Here is a 20,212-nt window from a genome sequence, read left to right on the forward strand (position 1 = left end):
TCCCTTTTTCTGAAATGCCACTTTTGTTTCACGTTAAAGTGCTTTTAGTATTATTACTACAAAGAAATATTTACCCCAATAAACAAGACATTCATATCAAAGAGCACCGTATTCATAGGTGCAACAACTGTTAGAAACTATTGGGTACATAAAATATGATACATTCCTTGGATGATACAAATCCTGTGTTAAAAAATAATATGGTTCCAGTATTTTTTGGCACCTCTGCAGGTATTTCACTAATTATTTTTTAAAAAGAAAAAAAAAAAAAAAAAAAAAAAGTACTGTGATTCAGTGATTAACATCCACATCCAGTCCCTCAACTTCACTGCAAAAATCTGCTACTCATCAAGTCAGTTTGTCTGTAATTCAGTTCCTTAAGTTTGATTTTCTGAAAACCAGTTTTTTTGACTCTTCTTATTCTGTCTTGCTTCAGGATAAAACACATTTATAGACATTCCTTGGAATAAATTGATTTCTATCTGAAACAGGTGGAGATATTCCAGATTCCTACACAGGAATTAGTCTTGATAAGATGGAGATTTTGTCAGTGTTTAAGCATCATCTGGTTACAGTAGATCAAGTCCTCTTCAAAAAGAAGAATAAATATAAGTTTAGAAAATGTCTGTATGGATAACTTGATGATGTAATTTACATTTGTACATGTCGGGTTTGTGATGTGCTGCCTTCAAAAACACAAACATCATCAGTGTGTTCTCTGCAGATTTGTGGTTACAGTAGCAGTCTGGCATTTGTTTCTGTGTATACTTGTTGACTGTGATCATAGGTCATCCAGGTGTTGACTCCTCTGCTCCGTGGCTCATAATTTAAATATGCGTAGGAGGCGTGCTATGTGTATGTGTGGGGGATGTGTGAACGCAACCTGTATCAACCCCAGTTTCACATCAACTTTCCGAAACCTCTTCCTGTCTCTACTCTTTATTCAAACATTACTTATACGCACACTAAGTGGGCTGCTATCTCTGATGCGCCCTCTCTCTCGCCCCTTCTCCTCCCCCCTATAGCTCTCCTCTAGTCGCATCTTCTCCGGGTCTGTCTCTCCCTCTTTGCTACCATGGTGACGGGACGCCTGTGATGGCGAGCTTGGCGGCAGGGCCTGCTTGAATAGGGGCTGGGTCTTGGTTTTGGCCACTTTGTCAAAGAAGGCAAAATCAGCCACATATTTTCCTGAGGGGGAAAGAGAGACGACGGGGGGAAACTCGTAGCCCCAGAGGATCTCGTCCGGAAGGTAGGATGTTCGGACCTGGCAGGTGGCGGAGGTTGGCTCCACAGTGGCGCTCATGATCACCAGCAGCTCAAAGTCGGCTAGATCTGGGTCCGTCCAGCCACCACCTGGAGGACAGAAGAGACATGTGGTTCAACAAAAACATGCCAATGGTTTCCCATGTTTGTCCACTAACTTCACAAACAGAAAACCTGCTTGAGAACAATAATCCGTCATATCAGACATAAACATAAATGATCATTTAAAGAAAAAGAACTACAAATCTACAGTGTGTATGTTTTGTTTTTCTTATATTTTTTGGTTTAAATATGCTTCAACTCATATCTTAAAGTGGAGAGGTTTTGTCAAAGGCTTCTGTGACTCAGGGTCATTGAAAAACCTGGCAGGAGTACATATTACAGTATATATTCCCTTCTCAAGTTTTAAGCTTTCCCCTTCGAACTAAACAGAGAAGGCCAAAGTCAGACTTTTGAGCTCATGGCTGTGAATCAATACATGTATGCACTTGCGGCCTTCTTCTCTTCTTGTAAAAAGCATGAGTTGTTCAAAGGTGATGATTTGGATTACTCACAAGCTCCTTGTACCTGCACTAGCCGCATCGAAGAGCTTCGTTACTCCCAGCATCCGGGGAGAAGTTAAACAGTGACTGACTCATAGAGTCGTTATGGAAAATGCTAGCAAAGCGAGAATCTGACATGGTCCAGAAACACAGATATCGTTATGCCTTTCCCACAGATTAAGAAACTCTCAACTCTTATGGGAACTGTTCTGCTGAGAGCACAATACTACAGAGAGAAGTGTAAAATCATATCTTCACTCTGCACAGAGACTCACACACCAGGGGCCACATGCATAAACAATGCGTACACAGAAAACACATTCAGACCATTACCCACACATAATCTGGTATTTATAATAATCTGGTATTTATAAACTCACACTAACCTTACACAGGTACACCTGTTTTTCTAAAGCGATGTGACACTGATGTGATGAATCTCTGGCTTTCCATCTTTTCAGTTGTTTTTGACTGACAACCAGCTGCACTGATTTTGTGATTTTTAGATAGATAGATCTTTATCTGTCATTGTCACTTGTACAACGAAATTTAAAAGTGCTTACCAGTCAGTGCATTATTCATACATAAATACATTTTAAAAAATAAAAAAAAATAAAACAAGAAAATAAAAGTTAAAAGTTAAAAGTTAAATAAATACTATATATAAAACTTACATTTGTCATTGCACGGTCAGTTGTAATTTGCAGCATTTTCTGTGTTTTACACAGTGATTGCACATCCATTTTCAAGCATAATGTTCATTAATCATTTTTGTGTAATAAATGTATTCTTTTATTCTAGCCTACATGATAGTAAATGTTATTTTACTGCTAATATTTTTTATTTTATCCTTAGTTGGGACAAACCTTGTGAAGTCAGTTTAGATATGAGTGCTACAAACGAATCATTGATTACTTTTGAGATGAATGTTATGGATGGTACAAAGAGTTGCAAAGCTGCACAGTTGCATGATTTAAAGACTGGTGGAACAGGCGGCAAATTGATATGGAAACATCTGGTTCAGAGCATGTCTTTATCCATTTAAGGCTAATTGTGAGAGTGGAAATTAGGCTCATACATGTGCACCGAGTACTACAATGACTGAGATTCATAAAACAGAATCATGCTAGGCACAGCTTCATAAGTCTGATGAGAAGAATCTGTATGTATATTTCTGGCTTTCTTTATACACACAGTTTTCTACATAGAGTTTTATGCATGTGGACCTAGACGTTGCAGAACCAAAGATAGAAGGATTATGAAGGATCTTCACCACCCCAGAAACAGACTATCGTATCTTCTCTTCTACGTTCATGCTAACACAGGTACGACAAAGAGAGGCTAAAAAAATCCTATTTCTTCAGGCCAGCAGGATGATGAACTTTCTCCTCTAATCTCTGATTATCTTCGGACTTCTTTGGCATGTTGCCATCTGAATCCTTTCTTGTGAATTCCTCCCTGAATATTTGTATATGTGAATATACATATGTATATACAGCAAATATTTCTAATATTAAACATTGTATTGCTTTGTTCCCATTCTTATATTTCACTTTTATTCTAATTATTAATATTCATTGTTCACAAACTTGAGTATACCAACCTGCTTTGCATTACACAATTGTTTGTGTATATATGGCAAAACCTCTGAATCTCAGAGTAACATTAACATTAATTTGGGGTCGTGTTTCTGGCCACCAGACGCATGTTAGATATTTAGATATTCAGTCCTCTTGGTAGGTGCGTAGCTAAGGGGAGGCCTCTGAAGCTGCAGCCCCAAATGTTTACTCAAAAGCCCCGAATCTATTAAAACAATTCCTGTTAAAGTCATGGTTGAAGTCACTTTTTTTTTTAAACAGTGACTTAAACCACCTGCTGACTGAATCTGAGTGAATTTATAACTATTGTGACAAATAGTGAAATTTCTGAAGACATTCCAGTTGAAGCAGTGTTACTGAGTGAAATGTATGGTTTTCCTTTTGATTTAATGCCTTATTGTTACATATTTATTTCTGAGTGCATTTTTTTTTTTTTATTGTTAATAGGGACCAAAATACAGACTACTACTAATGTTTGTAGTAGTCATGCAATACAGTAAAAGTGAATTCTGCGCATGTGAAACAAATGTACGGCCCTTCAGTTTGCTGTCTGTCGTTCAGCGCTGAGCATGTAGTGTACATTTGTGTTTTTAATGATCTCCCTGTTGCAGCTGGAAATGTGGTTGATGATAACAGAGTCGGGGTGGTAATTCCCTCGGGGTTTGCCTCTTAAAGTCATGGGTTCCACACATAGTCATTTGATCCACTGTCAGTATGAAAATATTATTCAGTTTTGCTTCAGTTTTTTGCCACCAACATGAGTCACAGTCATTCACATGTCGTTTTGCATGAGGTGTTTGAATTACCTTGTTTCATCTACCCTTTATATTTTGGTGGACAATTCCAAGTTAAAGAAATTCAGATTGATTTGATGAGTAAAAGGGAGTCGTGTGTGGTAAAGAACAGACACACACACACACATGCACACCCTGAAATTTCCAAAACACAAAAAACTCCCCACTTACTGTTTGATTCCAAAAACACTTGACCGGATCTAAACACACAAACACACACACACTCACACACTAACACACACACTAATGACACTAATTTCTGAAAACTGTACACCCACCCACACACACACATGCACACACACGTAATAAAAGCTGCCACTTGTTTTAACATTTCAATCAGAGATATTTATAAATGAAAAAAACATGTAAACTATATTAATCCTTCAACGACACACAACCCACATTACACAAAGGACATGCTTGAAGACATATGCACTCAAACAAGCACACACCTGCATCAACAGGCCTCACTCAGAAAGCAGACTCGTTCATCTGTCTAAACAGTCCTTACCCTAACCCAGACCCAGTACCGCTCCCACCGGGAAAAAACACCAAGTTTCGCAACTGCCTGTAGACACTGTGATAAACTTGGTTGAGGGATTTCTTTATATTGGCCTTTTGTGGGCGGTGCAATGGTTTCCATGCAGGGATTATTCACATTTATGCAGGGATCTTTTTAGGGCTTATTTATCTGTTACAGTCCTTATCATTCATTTCAGACCAGAAGTACGTTGCTATCCAAAACTGCCTCCTCTGTGTTCTCTAAGCTGTTGAAAGAATACATTTATTCACTTATAGAGGACATTCAATTATCTCACTTTTTTGCATTTGACCTCTCCCTTCCTTTGGTTCTGGGAGTTTTGACTAACACGCTTGGAAAGCCTTTCTCTGCTGTTTCTTGTAAATTCCCATTCCCCATCACCCGGTCCCCACACTCATCTGTACAACTCCTAATTACCTCATTAGCGCACCTAGTTTAGGCACTTTTTTTTGGACTTTTTCCTGTTAGTCTATGCCCCTTTGCACTTGTTTGATAGTTACTTTGTTTCCTATAATTGCTGGCTTTGTTTTTACACATCAACACCTTGTTTGTCTGAATAGTCTCAAAAATTCAATAGAAAATGTTTTTCTTTAAGTTAAATCAAATTTATTTATGTATCCCAAAATGGGTTTTACGTCATAAAAAATACATTGAGGTAATACATTTATATATATATCATATTATGAAAAATTATCCCAACAAGATAAACTCCTGATTGAATTGTAGAAAAGGATAAAAATGACAATTTTGTCAATGAAATTGAGGATATGTGGCATTTATCTTGGTTGTTGCAGATTTTTGTTTGGCTCTCAAATAATGGCGAGTTTTGTGTCCAGATTTTTGAACATTGTGTCCACAAACAGCAATCGTGACATAGAATGTGGCTGTCTACATATATTACATGCTGTAGGACATATTTTTTAAGAGAAAAGACGGTCAGATATGTCTATCTTTTTGGTAATTAAGGCATTATATTATTTTAAAGGATATCACTACTAATATAAGCAAAGAAAAGGTATGAGGTATAACAGGTATGAGAGGAATCTGTCTGTCTGTAGTTTGTGTGTGCTTTAATGAGTATATCATGTTGTATAAAGTTTTTTTGTTTTGTTGGTTTTATTTGTCTCCATAAATAGAAAGCAGAATGCAAGAAATGACAAACAAATCATATCAGTATGGGAAATCTGATTAACAAAGGCTCTGTGCTTTATGGTTGCTCACCTTACAGGAAATAAAAAGGTCTTTGAATGAGTCACTAGAGGTGTTTCTGACACATTCATATTTTCTGTAAGTGGTGTGGTGTGTGTGTGTGTGTGTGTGTGTGTGTGTGTGTGTGTGTGTGTGCGTGTGTGTGTGGTGCAGTATGTTCAAAATCAGGGTTCAAGCTCAGTGATTTGGACAGCAATGACGTAGCCTCACAGTGTTCTGGTCTACTGATTCATTTTTTCACAGTCACATTATGCCAAGATTCACACGCCGTTGCACTAAAAGCCAGAATTCAATGTACCTAAACGAGCTGACGTTCCTTTACACATGCTACGTGTCGTGAACATAAGAGAAGCTTTGCAGGGAGCCCTAAACCTCTGTGCAAGGAATGGATAAGTACAGAATCGCGTATTGTCATCTATGTATGAAGTAAATGTTCTTTAAGCGTTCATTAGAGGCATTTATTCATCTATGCATTCTTTATACCCACTTTGGAAAAAGCTGGAACATCACATCAGATGTTGTAGATTGCAAAAAAAATCCTATAAACTTTCATCTCCTGTGGGTAGTACTGCAGATTATTACCTTCACTGTTTTTACCCATTTTTCTGTTTGTTGGTATATCAAGGGGATATAAAGTCCAAAACATTATCAACAGGCTGTGATGTAGAATTGATAAAAAAAAATAGATCTGCTCATTAAATTAGACAGCACCTATTTTTGGCATTAGTAATAAACAAGTAAGCTAGACATATTGTATAGTGACGAAGCCCATAAAAACACTGTTTTAAAGTAATCACACAATTAAAGTCCTTTTAGGATAGAAGACTGATCCAAAAGGTGTCATCAGCTTTTTATCAACTAAATGATGATGTCTTTGGGTGTAACTACAAGCTGGAGAAAGGCACTGCATTGTTGTAGGTTTGCAACTTGCAAACCTAAGAATAAAATAGCACCCCAATGAGGCCTTTGTGGTTTGTAATACAGGTTATTAGATTCATGACAATGATCAACCCAGAAGAAGGAACATTAGCAGGAATTACTAGGAAGTAACTATGTACAGTATTATGTGAGATGTAACACAATCTCTTAAATATAACTAATTTAACTGGAGGTTGAAGATAAACCACAGAGTTTTCTAAGGAATGCAAAGAGCATGAGTAAAATCAGTAATACGCACAGAGATGAAAGTTAAAGAGCAGAGCACACAGGTAGGCTGAAGGTAATTTGAGAAGATCAGGAAAGGAACAGATTAAAAGAAACCAGAAAATCGAGAGGATCAAGTCCAGCCAAGAAGAGAAAAAAAACAGAAGCAGCGTACAGTAGACGAGAGCAAATCAAACAGTGATCAGAGTCCGTCAGTACTGATGTGGCTTCCAGTGCTGAGAGGTCCGTGCTGCTGTAAGTGGATCTGTGCAGGCTTCGTGTCAGCACCCTGGACTGTACAGCATTTGTGCTCTAATGAGGGGTGTCTCTGGCGATCTCTCTCACACACATTCCAGCCAGACAAACTCTCTCCTCCAGTGCCAAACCAACCCTACTCTGGACTGTTAGAGGCAGCAGCACATGACCGTAAATACCAACACACCTACAGACACATACTACTGGATGGACATACAGACTTATGTGTATGAATACTTTCAATTCTAAATAAGAAATCTACCATTTTATAAGATATATTACACCTATTCTCATAGGGAGGGGAAAGTCACTTTTATAAATGTTATATATTTTGAAGGAATAGACTAACTGCACCGTAGCTTTGTACTGATGCTCTTTGAGAAATCTACAATGTAGTGCAAAGTCGAGAGGTAACATGCTAGACAAATGACCAGGACCCTTATCTCCGTCATTCAAAAGGAACATGTCACCCAGTGCAATGGTGTTGCTCACTGACGTGTTTTTAACAGTTTCTGGACAACAACGGAGATCTACAGCACTGAGGAGTAAGATATCAGGATTTGGAGACATACATGATACTTCTAAATAAGATCAATTTATTGTTGGTTTGGCTCTCATATCCTTTAAAGAGCAAGTTTCTTATTTGCCAGTGAAACTTTACATTAGAGCCGTGATCTACCTTTCGCAGCCCAGGCTCTGAGGGGGCTGTTGTCATCAATGATGTGGTAGAAGGTAAGGGGGATGATGAGGAAGGGGCTGTCACTGGACGTGTCCACCTGGAAAGGTACGTTCCGCTGGTCCAGCCGCACCGTCTCGCCCTCCTTTGTCAGGGACGTCTGAAGCAACTTCCCCGTCACCTGGGAGCCAAGATGGAGTCAGTAAATGTAGCCAAGAGGTTGGAGAAGGCATCCTGTAACCAAAAGGCCCCAGGTTTAATACCTGCAATGGCCAACGTCTTCATCAATAGCGATGATACCGTAAACTATTCACTCAGTCTATGTTAACCATATTTCACACCAGCTACACTATAACAACAAAGAAACCACTCAACGTACCTGAAAGGTTTACATTAACAGGAAGTGGCTCACAATACAAACATGTTTTAAAGCTTCATACACACATACTGTAATGTAACGAAGGCTATGGTGTAGATTGACATTTCAGTAGTCCATTTGATGAGCTTATGTTTGTCATAAATGCTCTTCTGTCCTCTTTCTTCACTGTATGTTCTTCCAGATAACACTGTATGTCAGTGTCAGTGGATTAATATCCATCTTAGATGACTGCATCTGACCGAACTGTGTAGAACAGATTAAAATAATAAAGCTCCTCAAAGTCATATCATAGTCAATATTGCAGATGAGGGGCAAAATACAGACACGTGAGCTGCAAATGGAATTAAAATTGAATCACAGATAAAAATTAATAATGATAATAAAGTCACACTTCCAACCCTGTAAAAACAAACCATGTCCAAAAGCAATTTGAGTCCCCTTACCTGGCATCCTAACAGCAAGCTTTTGCGCATGTTGGCCACTCGGATCATGAGGCAAGGCCGCCCCTCATAATTTGACACAACAGCATGTTGACTAAATTTTACCGTCTCACCTCTCTTTTTGGGACGAGCAACCTGCAAAAGTAGAAAAAAACAAGTTTAAAAGAAAAAACGTTTAAAAATGCAAACCACATACCACACTTCCTGATACTAAGACTTCTCATAACCGGCAGCTATCATCTTCAGCACTTTTGATTATCTCTTTCTCACTTATCTTGCCGAAGATAAGTGTTCAGAATACAAGAATGATGGGAGAAATTACAGTGGTATATACTGTAGATAAAAGAAAGGTTATTAGATGACATGTGAGGAGAAAGCTGTTGAGATAAACGTGCTTTTGATAGATAAGATATGGAGAACGTGATAATCTGTAATCGTAACCGATAACCTGGAAGTGACTCAAAGCTACTGAAACCCGTAATGGATAATGGGTTGGATGATGTTAAAGAAAGGGAAAGTCCACGGGCCCACCATATACTGCAGCTATAGTACATAAAATAAACTATCTCCTTTGTTTTCTTCTAATGATAACGGAGAGTCTTCAGTTGACATTTCTTTTTGACGCTTTCTTAGGTTTTATAGTTAATTCTGAGTTCATAAATTAGTTTATACATCAAACATATGATTCATTGTTCATTGGTTATAAAATCATTTCTTAACCATCCTCAGTTTGATTTGAATTAGAAGATTTACACTTTCTGATTGCATCTAACTACCTTTGCAAGGAAGGTGCCAGTGATGAAGATCTCCAACACCATGGTGATGACCAGCTGAAAGATGAGCAGGATAATGGCGAGAGGACACTCCTCGGTTATGCACCGGAAACCATAGCCAATTGTGGTCTGGGACTCCAGGGAGAAGAGGAAGGCTCCTGTCAGGGTCTTCACCTCCATTACACATGGTGTGTGGTTAGAGGGGGGGTCAAACTCTGGAGGAAGACCATGATTTGGTGTAAACAAATTACCCAAGAACATTTTGTTCCCTCTCTCAGTGCTCTGCCAGGTCTTTCTCATGCTCTTACTACAATGCGAAATTGTATTCCAATGTGTCTTTTTTTTATCAGTTATACAAAAAACTACTTGTGTGCTTCCATGTCTCTGTTGCGGAAATGTCAATCACAGGCCATTGTTGAGAGGGGAAGAGAAGGGTGAGGACAAGCTGCATATACACTCTACTGGTTGTTTTTGGAGTTCAACACAAGTTATAAGTGACATTTTTCATATGCTTTTATGGTTTTTGTTTTTGAACTATTTTCCACTTTCTAGGCAATACAAATCTCTATCATCCTCCACCCATTCTTACCCAGTAAGTCTCCATGCACCATTGCCACCAGGTACCAAAGCACTCCAAACAGGAACCAGGTCCCAGCAAAGGTTGCAGAGAACAGGAAGAACTTGTAGCGCCATTGCATGTCCAGAAAAGTCGTCCAGAGGTCACGGAGGTAAAGCGCTCCTCGCCCACTCACATGCTCAATGCGTACATTGCTTCGTCCATCTTTGGATAGAACACGGCGCCTCCTTCGGAGAGCGTTCACCCCTGCTGCTCCTGTTCCTCCACTTGCACCAGTACTTCCTGTTCCCGCTGTGGAGCCCAGCAGGGGCTTGGTGATTTCAGTCTGTGTCTGGGAGTGGCACACTTTCTGGGGAGAGGAGCCCTCTGAGGAGGGGGGAGTGGCCGAGGTCATAGTTGGAGCTACAGAAAGAAGAAACAGGAGGTGAGGAAACCAAGAAGGAAAAGACAAAGACAGGCAGTATCAGGGAAAAGGGCATCATGGGATGTATTGGCAGTAAGATGATGTGAACAGCAGGTGAGACCAGCAGAAAAGGTGCAGGATGTGTGAAAAAGAAGAAAAGAAAGAACATTTGATGAATGAGAAAGATGACAGAGCGGAACATTTGGGAGGAGAGGGAGATGACGGGGACCAGAGAAGAAGAAGAAGAGGATTAGAACACACCAAGCATATTTTCCAACTGGACAGTGTTGTTGGTGTCCACGGTGGTCCATTTAAGCCCCCTTCCCTTTTCACTGGAGCCAGCTGGGGTTGCCAAAATAAAAGCCCCCTTTCAGCATGAAGGCACAGCTGCTCTTTCACATTAAAAGCGTGATAGTGCTGGCTGATTCACGTGTCAGTTGCGCAACACAGCTACTGAATCAAGATGAGGAAACACCAGTGTTTGTTAATCCAAATGAAAGAAAACAAGAAAAAAAGTCATTGAAATTTAAATCAAAGGTTCTGAGATCTCCGCCTGGTGTCAGATCGCCCTTGTCTGTTTTGCTGAAAGCTGTTCTGCCTGTTTTTACTTGTAGAAAGACCTTCATTTCGAATTTTTTGCATGCATTTGCAGCACAGGCGACAAGCAGAAATGTAGTCTGATCATATAGCTTGTTTGAACTACAGGGATAGTATATTTTGGTACAGGACAGGTCGCCAATCAATCACAGGGCTAACAGAGACAGAGAGCCATTCACTTTCACCTTCACACCTACGTGCAGTTAAGCCAGTGGGAGAAAGCTAAAGTACCTAGCGAAAACCCTCAAAGAACATGCAAACTAATTATGAACTATAATTATGTCGATTATGTTTTAGCTTTGTTATCATTATTAGTAGTAATATTACTGCAATAGTAAAAGAGATACTAAATAGCAGTTGCAAGCAATTTCTTTCTCTTTTTTTCTTTTTTTTGCAGACCTAGCTTCCGGGAAGTTATTAACCACAGACAACAATAGATTTCTGTTTGCTTCTTTTTTTTTTTTACTGTGATAGACCTGAACTTATCTCAACTCAACAACTTTTTGATGAATTGGATCTGAGAGGTGAATTTCTTATCGAACGTTTTATCTTTCCTCACTCTTTTTCATTTTCACAGTGTCGACTCTTCTTTGATGATGTTATAGCTGATCAGAGCTCACATCAATTCAAGAATATCCCAGTTAAACCTTTACACTGATCAACTTAATGCTTTACTGTAAGAGTTTTTAAATTATGCCAACTGAATAAAGAAACGGTACCACCTACCACACCTTCACACAAAGTCTTAAGGTTTGGCTTTTGAAAAGTCAGACAATTGAACATTTCTAATCATATAGTACATTGCTCATTTTATTTACTTGGTTGTTATTACTGGCTAACCCAATCTATGCATGGCTTGGGTATATTATATCTACTATTTATTAACAGTCTGCTGTCTTCTCTATGTTGCATGCTGTGTGTGTTACGCGTATATTAGCATTTAACTGCTTTTTATCAAGATCTTTTTTACATTTTATCAAGATCAACATGTGTGTTGTTGCTTTGTGTTGCTTGCGTTATTATATGTGCGGAAGCGGTGTTTTTTGTTGCTGTGGTATTGTAGTGATGTTATGCTGTTTCCTGTTGCTCTGCATGGTTTGTGTTCTGATTTGAGAATTCTTGTTGTGTTGCTGTTTGTCTTTATGGCGTCTCGTTGTCTTCGTTCTGTAAATGTTATCACTTTATAGGTTTTAAAACATCTCATCAAAGGCAGAAGAAAAGTATCCAGCTGGCTAACAGTGCCTGTAGAAATAAATAAAAAAACTAGTATTTCTAGATTCTCCACCACCAAGAGACGACTAGACATGAGTTGCAGTTATTTTAGTGTTTAGCAAATATTTGAAGGTGAACCTAATAAGACATAAGACATTTGAGAGGATTCAATTCGATAATAAAATTAAGTTTGTTATAATACCACCAAACCCCATCCCTGGTGTTAAATAAATCTTATCATTCCCATACAACTAAACTTTCATCATTCAAGCACTTGTCATTGTCAAGTGCTTTTGTCAGAGAATGTCTGATGCGATTGATTGGTCTCATTGTCTATACATCTTATTGTGTCACCAGTATATTGACTGAATGAGAAGTCCTCGCTCCAGCCCTGGGTGCCATGGACACTTATTGTGACTCTGTGGGTCGTCCACTGTACACGCCGAACACTTTTACCCTCATCTGGGCTGCAGTTTTTCTTTCTCCACATCCTTCTTTTTCTTTTCTTCTCTCCTGCTCTCACTCACTGTTTGCTAAATGGCCCTTTTGTTTCAAACTGCCTCTGCTTTCCGGAGAAAGTATAACAAAACCAAAAACAAAACAACACAAACAAAAGCCTAAGAACTGAGGCGATCTGATACGCTCTGTCCTTTCCTGTCCTTTCTGACCCCTTCTCTCTCCTCTCTCCATGCCGGAGCTCACACTGAGTGAATGAATAGAGATCTGTGTTGATGTCTGTGCTCTGAATACTAAGATGTGGAGGGGGAGAGAGGAGAGAGGAGAGGGAGGCGGGTTCAAGAGTAGGCGCATGTGATTGGCCGTGTCCATCTCTAGCTGAACTCTGAACCCTGCAGAGCTCCTGCCTACACATACAGTAAACACACACCAGTGTATTAGACATATAGACCTTTCTAAACAGTGAGAACGTAATACAATACCATTTATTGTCCACGGTAAAGTTTTACAAAACCGGGCCTTTACACACAACATGCAGCAGCTAGCATTTGCACTTACAGTATATCAATTTCATCATTAACTATTTGTAAATGCTAAGGCTGGCATGTATTTTTCTTACTGTCAATATTGTCATATATGTCATATAAATGCATGAAAAAACATCCAACGATATGTTAGTCCATCTGTAACACTTTCCAATTTCTCTATCTCATCTATTGCACATCATAGCCCATTTCTTCTGCTCTTTAAAGTTGTATTGAATGGGGTTTTTTGGCCACTTAGAGGACAGCACAGCAAGTCTATTTTCCTCTGTTTTACATGCATAACTACAGTAATTGTGTATTGAGTGCTTGAATTGTGCCTGAACACATCCTGTGTTGACCAAGCATCAGCTACCACAGCTTGTGGCTGAAGCAAATGCAGAAGTACTGTAAAGTGCAATATCACCAACGACCACTAGATGCTGGCTCCAATTGACTCCAATTAAAAAAGTGTCAGCCTCTTTTCAGAAACTCAATCATTTTTTTCAACAACTCATTGTGGTCCCTCTAATAAGTGTGCTGTCGGTCATTTTGGAAATGATTTCTCTCCCTGCCTGTGGGACTCGGACTGAGCTTCTGTTTAAAGAAGAAACTGTGATTTTTCTCCAGACAGGATGCTGCTGCAGTATTCCAGGAAGTTTAACCTTCATCACAGTACCTGCCCTGGTCGTGCAATCTATCTTAAGTGGCTAAAGTTACGCAAAGTGTGTAGTGCAAGGTGTTCTCAGTAAACTAGTGTTCACTTCAGCCTGAGGTATAGCAGGATGTGTTTCCAGAGCACGATAGGCAACACCTCACCTTCCTTATTTGGATGGTCCTGGCTCTGACCATAAGCTGCCACTATGGGCTTTCAATGCATACCATTGAGACATCGCTACATCTACTTTAAAGGTCTGTGGTAAAGACACAGACAGAAGACTGAAACTGCTGCTGCTGTTTCCTTCGCTATGCAGCCTGCCTTTGCACATTATTCATTCTCCATTTACGTATCTCTATTTTAGTTTCCACAAACTCCTGAAGGAAATATGTTGGTCTCAAGCTGCTGAATGCTCCATTATTCTCGCCAGCTAGTGGTAAACTTTGACTGTTGTTTGGTGCAGGGCAGGTAGCGTACAGTGGATTTGACTTTTTCACTCAAAACACCTGCCTGCTGTCTCCGGAAGTGTGGTTGATGAGAGCGGCGAAACCACAATAAAACATTTGTTGTTTCCATAAGGCGTGCTAAATGTATGAAACCATATATTACTCAAGCCAATACAAGTGTATTGCTTTCGCTGGTTTCCCTCTCTTGCAAAATGACTTTTTCCACTCATTGGACGACCACACTCAAGGTTAGGATCTCTTCCTCTCTGTCCGGCTATCCATCCCTCTCCTTCCCTCAGTCCTGTGTGCACAAGAATCCTTTGTTTTCGAAGAGATGAAAGGGACAAAAGCCACCATTGAAAAATACGACTGGGTGAGCGAGTGAGTGAAAGAGAGAGAACGTTAGACGGGGAGAGGAGAGCAGGACGGAGCATCGAAGTGTGTGCAAGTGGAGTGTATGTGTATGTGTGTGTGTGTGTGTGTGTGTGTGTGTGTGTGTGTGTGTGTGTGTGTGCTTGTGACTATGTTTGATCGAGTATGAGTATGCTTGACATTGTGAGGGGGCAGAGATGGGGGGGAAGAAGAGAGAGAATAATTGGTTTTGAGGGTAAGATTGAGAGAGAATTGAGCGTCGGGTGACAAAAGGACTGAAAGAGGAAAAGGGAGAGGAATGGATGATGAAGGAGAGAGAGAGAGGAAGGGGTATGTGGAGTGAAGGTAGAAGAAACAGATCGGTCACAAAAGACGGTCATTAGTATTCCAGAGTAGAGAGTAATCCTTCCACACTGCAGCCCTGTCCAGTGTCCACATCCATAAAGAAACCCAGCAGCCAGTACACTGCCTGAAAAGACTCAATACAACACAACTTGAATGGCTTTGACCACTGTCCACACCATGGCAGCCTCTGTACTGGACTGAAATGACTGTCTAAATATCAACACTGGCCATGCCAAGAAGGCATCTGTGCAGCCAACACAAGATGTTAAAAGTATAAACTTACTGAAGCCAAACTAAGCACCGCACACTGCCATACAAATGAGCTGCTGTTGTGTCATTGTCTCTTCCGACAGTGGATGATTTCAGACAATCTCATTAGGAGAGAGACTCTTCTTTAGCTGTGTTTTGGTGTAGGTAAGGCTACAGAGTTTCACAATTAGTCCAACTTCCTCAGCCTACAGAGGAATATATCGTCCTTTAATTCAAACTTAATGTATGTCCTAAAACAGTATTCACATGTCAAAATGAACACAGACACATGTTTTTCTTGCTGTAATCATTCCTCTTGGTCATACTGCGGGGGCCAAAATCCACAGTCCTCCTTTCTTGCAAAAATATATTTAAAAGTTTATTTGAAACTAATATGAAGCTTCAGTCATCCAAATCAGTCAAATCAAGTCAATATGTTTCAAAAGTTTCTGCCAAATTCACTCACTGTTACTATAATTCAACCGCAGCTGAACAGGAAAACACTGCCGACACACACAGAGGGAATAGTTTTACAAAAAAGTCTGCAACTGTGGAAGATATCCGCTTTATTTGACTAACATCAGACAGCTGAATCCTCAAATTATCTTCAGATAAACTTTTATATCAAGTGAAAGACTGTGAATAATTACAGAGAGCAAAATCGTTTTCAATTTGGCAGCTTAGTATTATTTTAAGAAAGACTGTGAAAAATTGTGAACAATTTCTTTAAACCTGGAAATCATCAAGAATGATAAACTTAACCACACCAAAAAAAAAAACAACCAATATACATATAATATGTATTAAATTACCGACTACATCTTCCTACAGACATCATAGTTCAGCAGTAATCATTCCTCTTAAATTTTTTCATCATTACTTCTTCTGGGGAACATATGTACATATAAGTTCAATCATTTTGAATCTGGACTTATGAGGAACCCATGAAAGCCCCTCTAAAGTCCCCCTTTCACATCAAAACCTGAACAGGAACTAGAGGATATTCCTGGACCAAATGTTAGTTGACACCAGCAAATATTGCAAATGTTAATACTTTAGCATTAAGCAACCAAATAAAAAATAATACTTACTGCAAACCAGCAGCCGTCCTATTATCTTAGCATTGTATTATCATAATATAAGAGATGTATTCATAAGACTAACATTGTATTGCTAATTTTGAGAACAAAATCATCCATTAAACACTTTTATTACAATTATAAATGCTTTACAGTAAACAGATATTAAGTTTTAGTTAATGGCTAATGACTTTCTTATAGTTTAAAATGATTTCTGCAAAAATGATAAGTTATTAATGTGCCATCAATAAGAAACCTATACGTGAGAAAAACAACTTCTCAAGTATAACTTCCTCCTTGAGACTAATTTTGTATGATTGTGCATACAGTTCATTCAGTGTAATTGCGTCAGGACTGTTACTACATTGTCTGCATTACAGGTCAACTTAATCAGGGTTATCTGAGTTTTAGCGGCAGGAAGTAAATGTGACCAGTAACCATAGTGACCAGACGTAGTGTATGTCTCAATGTGTCTGCATCCAGAATTGAACACTTCCCTCTTTTCCACTTCCTCGGGCCCAGATTTAGTAGCAGAGTTACGACCTTAATTAAACAATGGAGAGCAGCTGTTGGCCACAAGGCAATAATTTAAGGTTGACTTCCAAGTCAGTAGTAGCCAATAGCCTGTCTCTTTGCTGTAAATCTGACCGGTCTACTACTGCTGTGGTGCTGATACCTCAATGAGAAGACGGGAATTGTTTTGACTGAATGTTTCCTCTTTCTAGGCTTTTATTTTTTCGTGCAAATCTTCTATTCTTTTCCACTACGATGAAAACTGTACTTCTACAACTTTCATCTCTACTTTTCATGCAGCTGCAGCACAAGTTGGTTACACTTTTTCATGACAACCTGGTACAAAATCATACATAGCATATGAAGGGTATGCATACAGGACAGGTGCAGGATGTAGAGAGCTCTGTTAGCTGATCTTTTTCATCTACTGCTGAACCACAAAACGTATCATTTTTTTTTTCTGTTGTTTTGTTTTTGTTACTAGAACCATTGTCATGTAATGATGTAGGCCTATTTAATTGAGGGTAGCAGTCACACACACTGTACGCACTAATCATATCCCTCAACGCTGTAAACACAACAACATAGACGAAGCCAAACTGTACACCTCAAGCCAGTTTATACACTGTATGTTTCCGCTGATACATGATTACAGGATATCTAGATATCTCAGTTATGACACAAAAGCGGGTGCATAGTAGGATGTTATATAGAGAGATATCAAAGCATAGCGTCACATGAAAATAATTCAACAGGAAACAACTAGAAGATAAAATCAGATTAGATCAATTGAAGCTTTATTGCTGAATAAAAGAGACAGTTGTAATTGTTAGTTGCAGCACTGTAATGATCATAACACAGCTGTTTGATGAGTGAGTTAGTTTATAAGTGACTGAGAGCACTATTATAGCCTAGTTTAATTGCATTGACAGCTATACAAATTAACTACATGATTTAAAATAGTTTTTCTAATACTTGTAATAGATTAAATAGTTACAAAACACAAAGATTAAACAGGTTTTTGAGATGTGTGTGTGTCTTTCTTACCTCCCTGTTGATTTAACAGACGTTCACTTTGAGGTTCACAGCTTGGAAACTTGCAGATTTAATTAATTTCAGTGTCCAGCAGACAGGTGGAAAACAGACTTCAGCTTTTCACCTCACGGTTTTGAACGACGCGCACTTGTTGACAGCTCCGTTGTGCGCATGTTGTTGGTTTTTGGGGGGTTTTTCTACACCACCTCTCTCTTTGACTTCACATTGTTTGCGTGTTTTCCTTCAGCACTTGGCATCCTCTGTAAGAAGGAAAAGTAAAAACTCTACTTAAAACCATGCAACTTGTCAGATGAGAGGAATGGAAGAGGAGGAGGAGGAGGAGGAGGAGGAGGTGGCAGCAGTCAGTGAATGCCTCTCAACACACTGGTAGCCTACTGGTGGTGCCGGTTCCAGCTCACAGTTACTGGGTCATTATGTAATCAGATGAGCACAGTTTGCATTTCTTCTTGCATCTGAAGCAGAGAGGGAGCCCTGTGTGTCTGGAGAGAGAGAAGTTAAAGAAGCACTGTCCACTCCTCCAGGACCCCCCCTGCACGCCCCTCTATATAAACCCAAAAGTATTCAGGCGGCCGCTGTTTCACGACATTTTTAATTCATTAATTCAGCACTCCTCCCAGCTTCTCCTCCTACCCTCCCTCCCCGTGTCTCTCCCTGACTGTACGCGATAAATGGGCCCCTTTGTTGCGAGGCCTCCTCCACTGTTTCAGCCTTTGTCAACTTTCTCATGTAAATGTTTGATGGTTATAAGATACAAGCCTGGAAGTTGTTTCACTGAAACGGAGGTATTTACAAATCAAAGAAAGAGAGAGGAGGGGGAAAAAAACTGAGTTCCCTTTCTTGAGCCATTTGGCTCGTACAGCTTTGCGTTGGCCAGTGCGCAGTGAATGGGTAATGTCGGCGCATCTGTGTGAGGCTGTGCCATGTCCGCCTGCAAGGAGGGAACTTGATGCTGTGAAGGCGAGTACACGTGGTCCTGCTGTGAATGGACAGCACAGGATGACTACATTAATTCACCAAAAAGACCACCATTATACTGAGAAACTGGCCGTGGGATGTAAATAATATATCAAGTAATATTCTTAATTGTTTGAGTATCATTTGAAAATAGACGTAGTATGTGCTGCACAATTTAATACTGGGGTGAAGCAAAGGCGCACAAACTCCCTATGGTTAAGAGTCTGTGTCTCTGTAGGAGCAGCCTAAAAGAGTTTTTCATTCCAAAGAAAGTGAAAGGGCATCTTGTCAGCCCACCATTCAAAGCTTTCCTTTTAACTCTGTTTTGACTGAAGTTAAATTTACCGTATGCTTTAGTTGAGTGTCCCCAGGTCGGGCGCAGACGCATGAATCTGAGGCAGCGACATGGCGCACAATAAACCCGGCGCTGCGCGATATTTAGCCCAACTGCTTTCACACGCACATCAATCTGAGGGGGCCCCTCCAACCTGCCAGTGTGTGTTGTTCCTCCTCAACACCCTCTCCCATCCTGCAGAGTTTTAGGGGCCTGTCTTATCCGGAGCAATGAGGCCTCGCATCCATAGGGGCCCAGATTATATGAGTGTGTTTACCTTTTTTTGGATGAGGGGTTTGGCCCCTTTTAGGTCAGGGTCATCCTCGGCTTTCCCAGTGGGGAGCTTCACCTGAAGTTATGAAACAGCTGATAAATGATGCAATAAAAAGGCAAATAAGATTGTTTTAGGGATGCTGAAGCAACCAGCCATTAAAAACATGCAGTTGTCTCTTTTATTGACACACTTTGCTTACATGCAAGATGTGGAAGTAACTGTTCATTGACAAAAAAACAACTACTCTGCCTCCAGCAGTACATATTTGTCCTATTGCTTCCTTTTTTAAAATCATCCGTTAAGCCCAATATTGGCCTGTATCATATTTAACCCACTTCATTTATGAAAGAATGTGACCTCACTAAGCCAACAGACACAAAAGGCACTGCCTCTCTGTTTTCTGACCGGCGAGAGTTTTAGGAAAACTGTGTCATGGAGGTCAGCAGTCACTGAGAGGGAGAAAAGAGAAAGAGAGAGAGTGGGTGAAGAAAAAGCAAAAAGAGAAGTATAGAGGACAGAGGAACTAGGATATACTGTAAGATGGATAATAAAA

General features: G+C 39.8%; 1 protein-coding gene across 1 annotated transcript; it reads right to left on the reverse strand.

Moving 5' to 3' along the window:
* Window positions 1–943: 943 nt before the first annotated feature.
* kcnj10a (potassium inwardly rectifying channel subfamily J member 10a) lies at window positions 944–18,189 on the reverse strand. Its single transcript, XM_062444587.1, has 6 exons — window positions 18,089–18,189; window positions 10,203–10,592; window positions 9,617–9,828; window positions 8,844–8,975; window positions 8,025–8,202; window positions 944–1,353 (listed from the first exon to the last, which is right to left on the reverse strand). The coding sequence occupies exons 2-6, from the start codon at window positions 10,582–10,584 to the stop codon at window positions 944–946; spliced, it is 1,314 nt and encodes a 437-aa protein (XP_062300571.1). The 5' UTR covers window positions 10,585–10,592; window positions 18,089–18,189.
* Window positions 18,190–20,212: the final 2,023 nt, after the last annotated feature.

Source organism: Scomber scombrus, chromosome 23 (assembly GCF_963691925.1).
Source record: "Scomber scombrus chromosome 23, fScoSco1.1, whole genome shotgun sequence".
Classification (NCBI taxonomy): domain Eukaryota; kingdom Metazoa; phylum Chordata; class Actinopteri; order Scombriformes; family Scombridae; genus Scomber; species Scomber scombrus.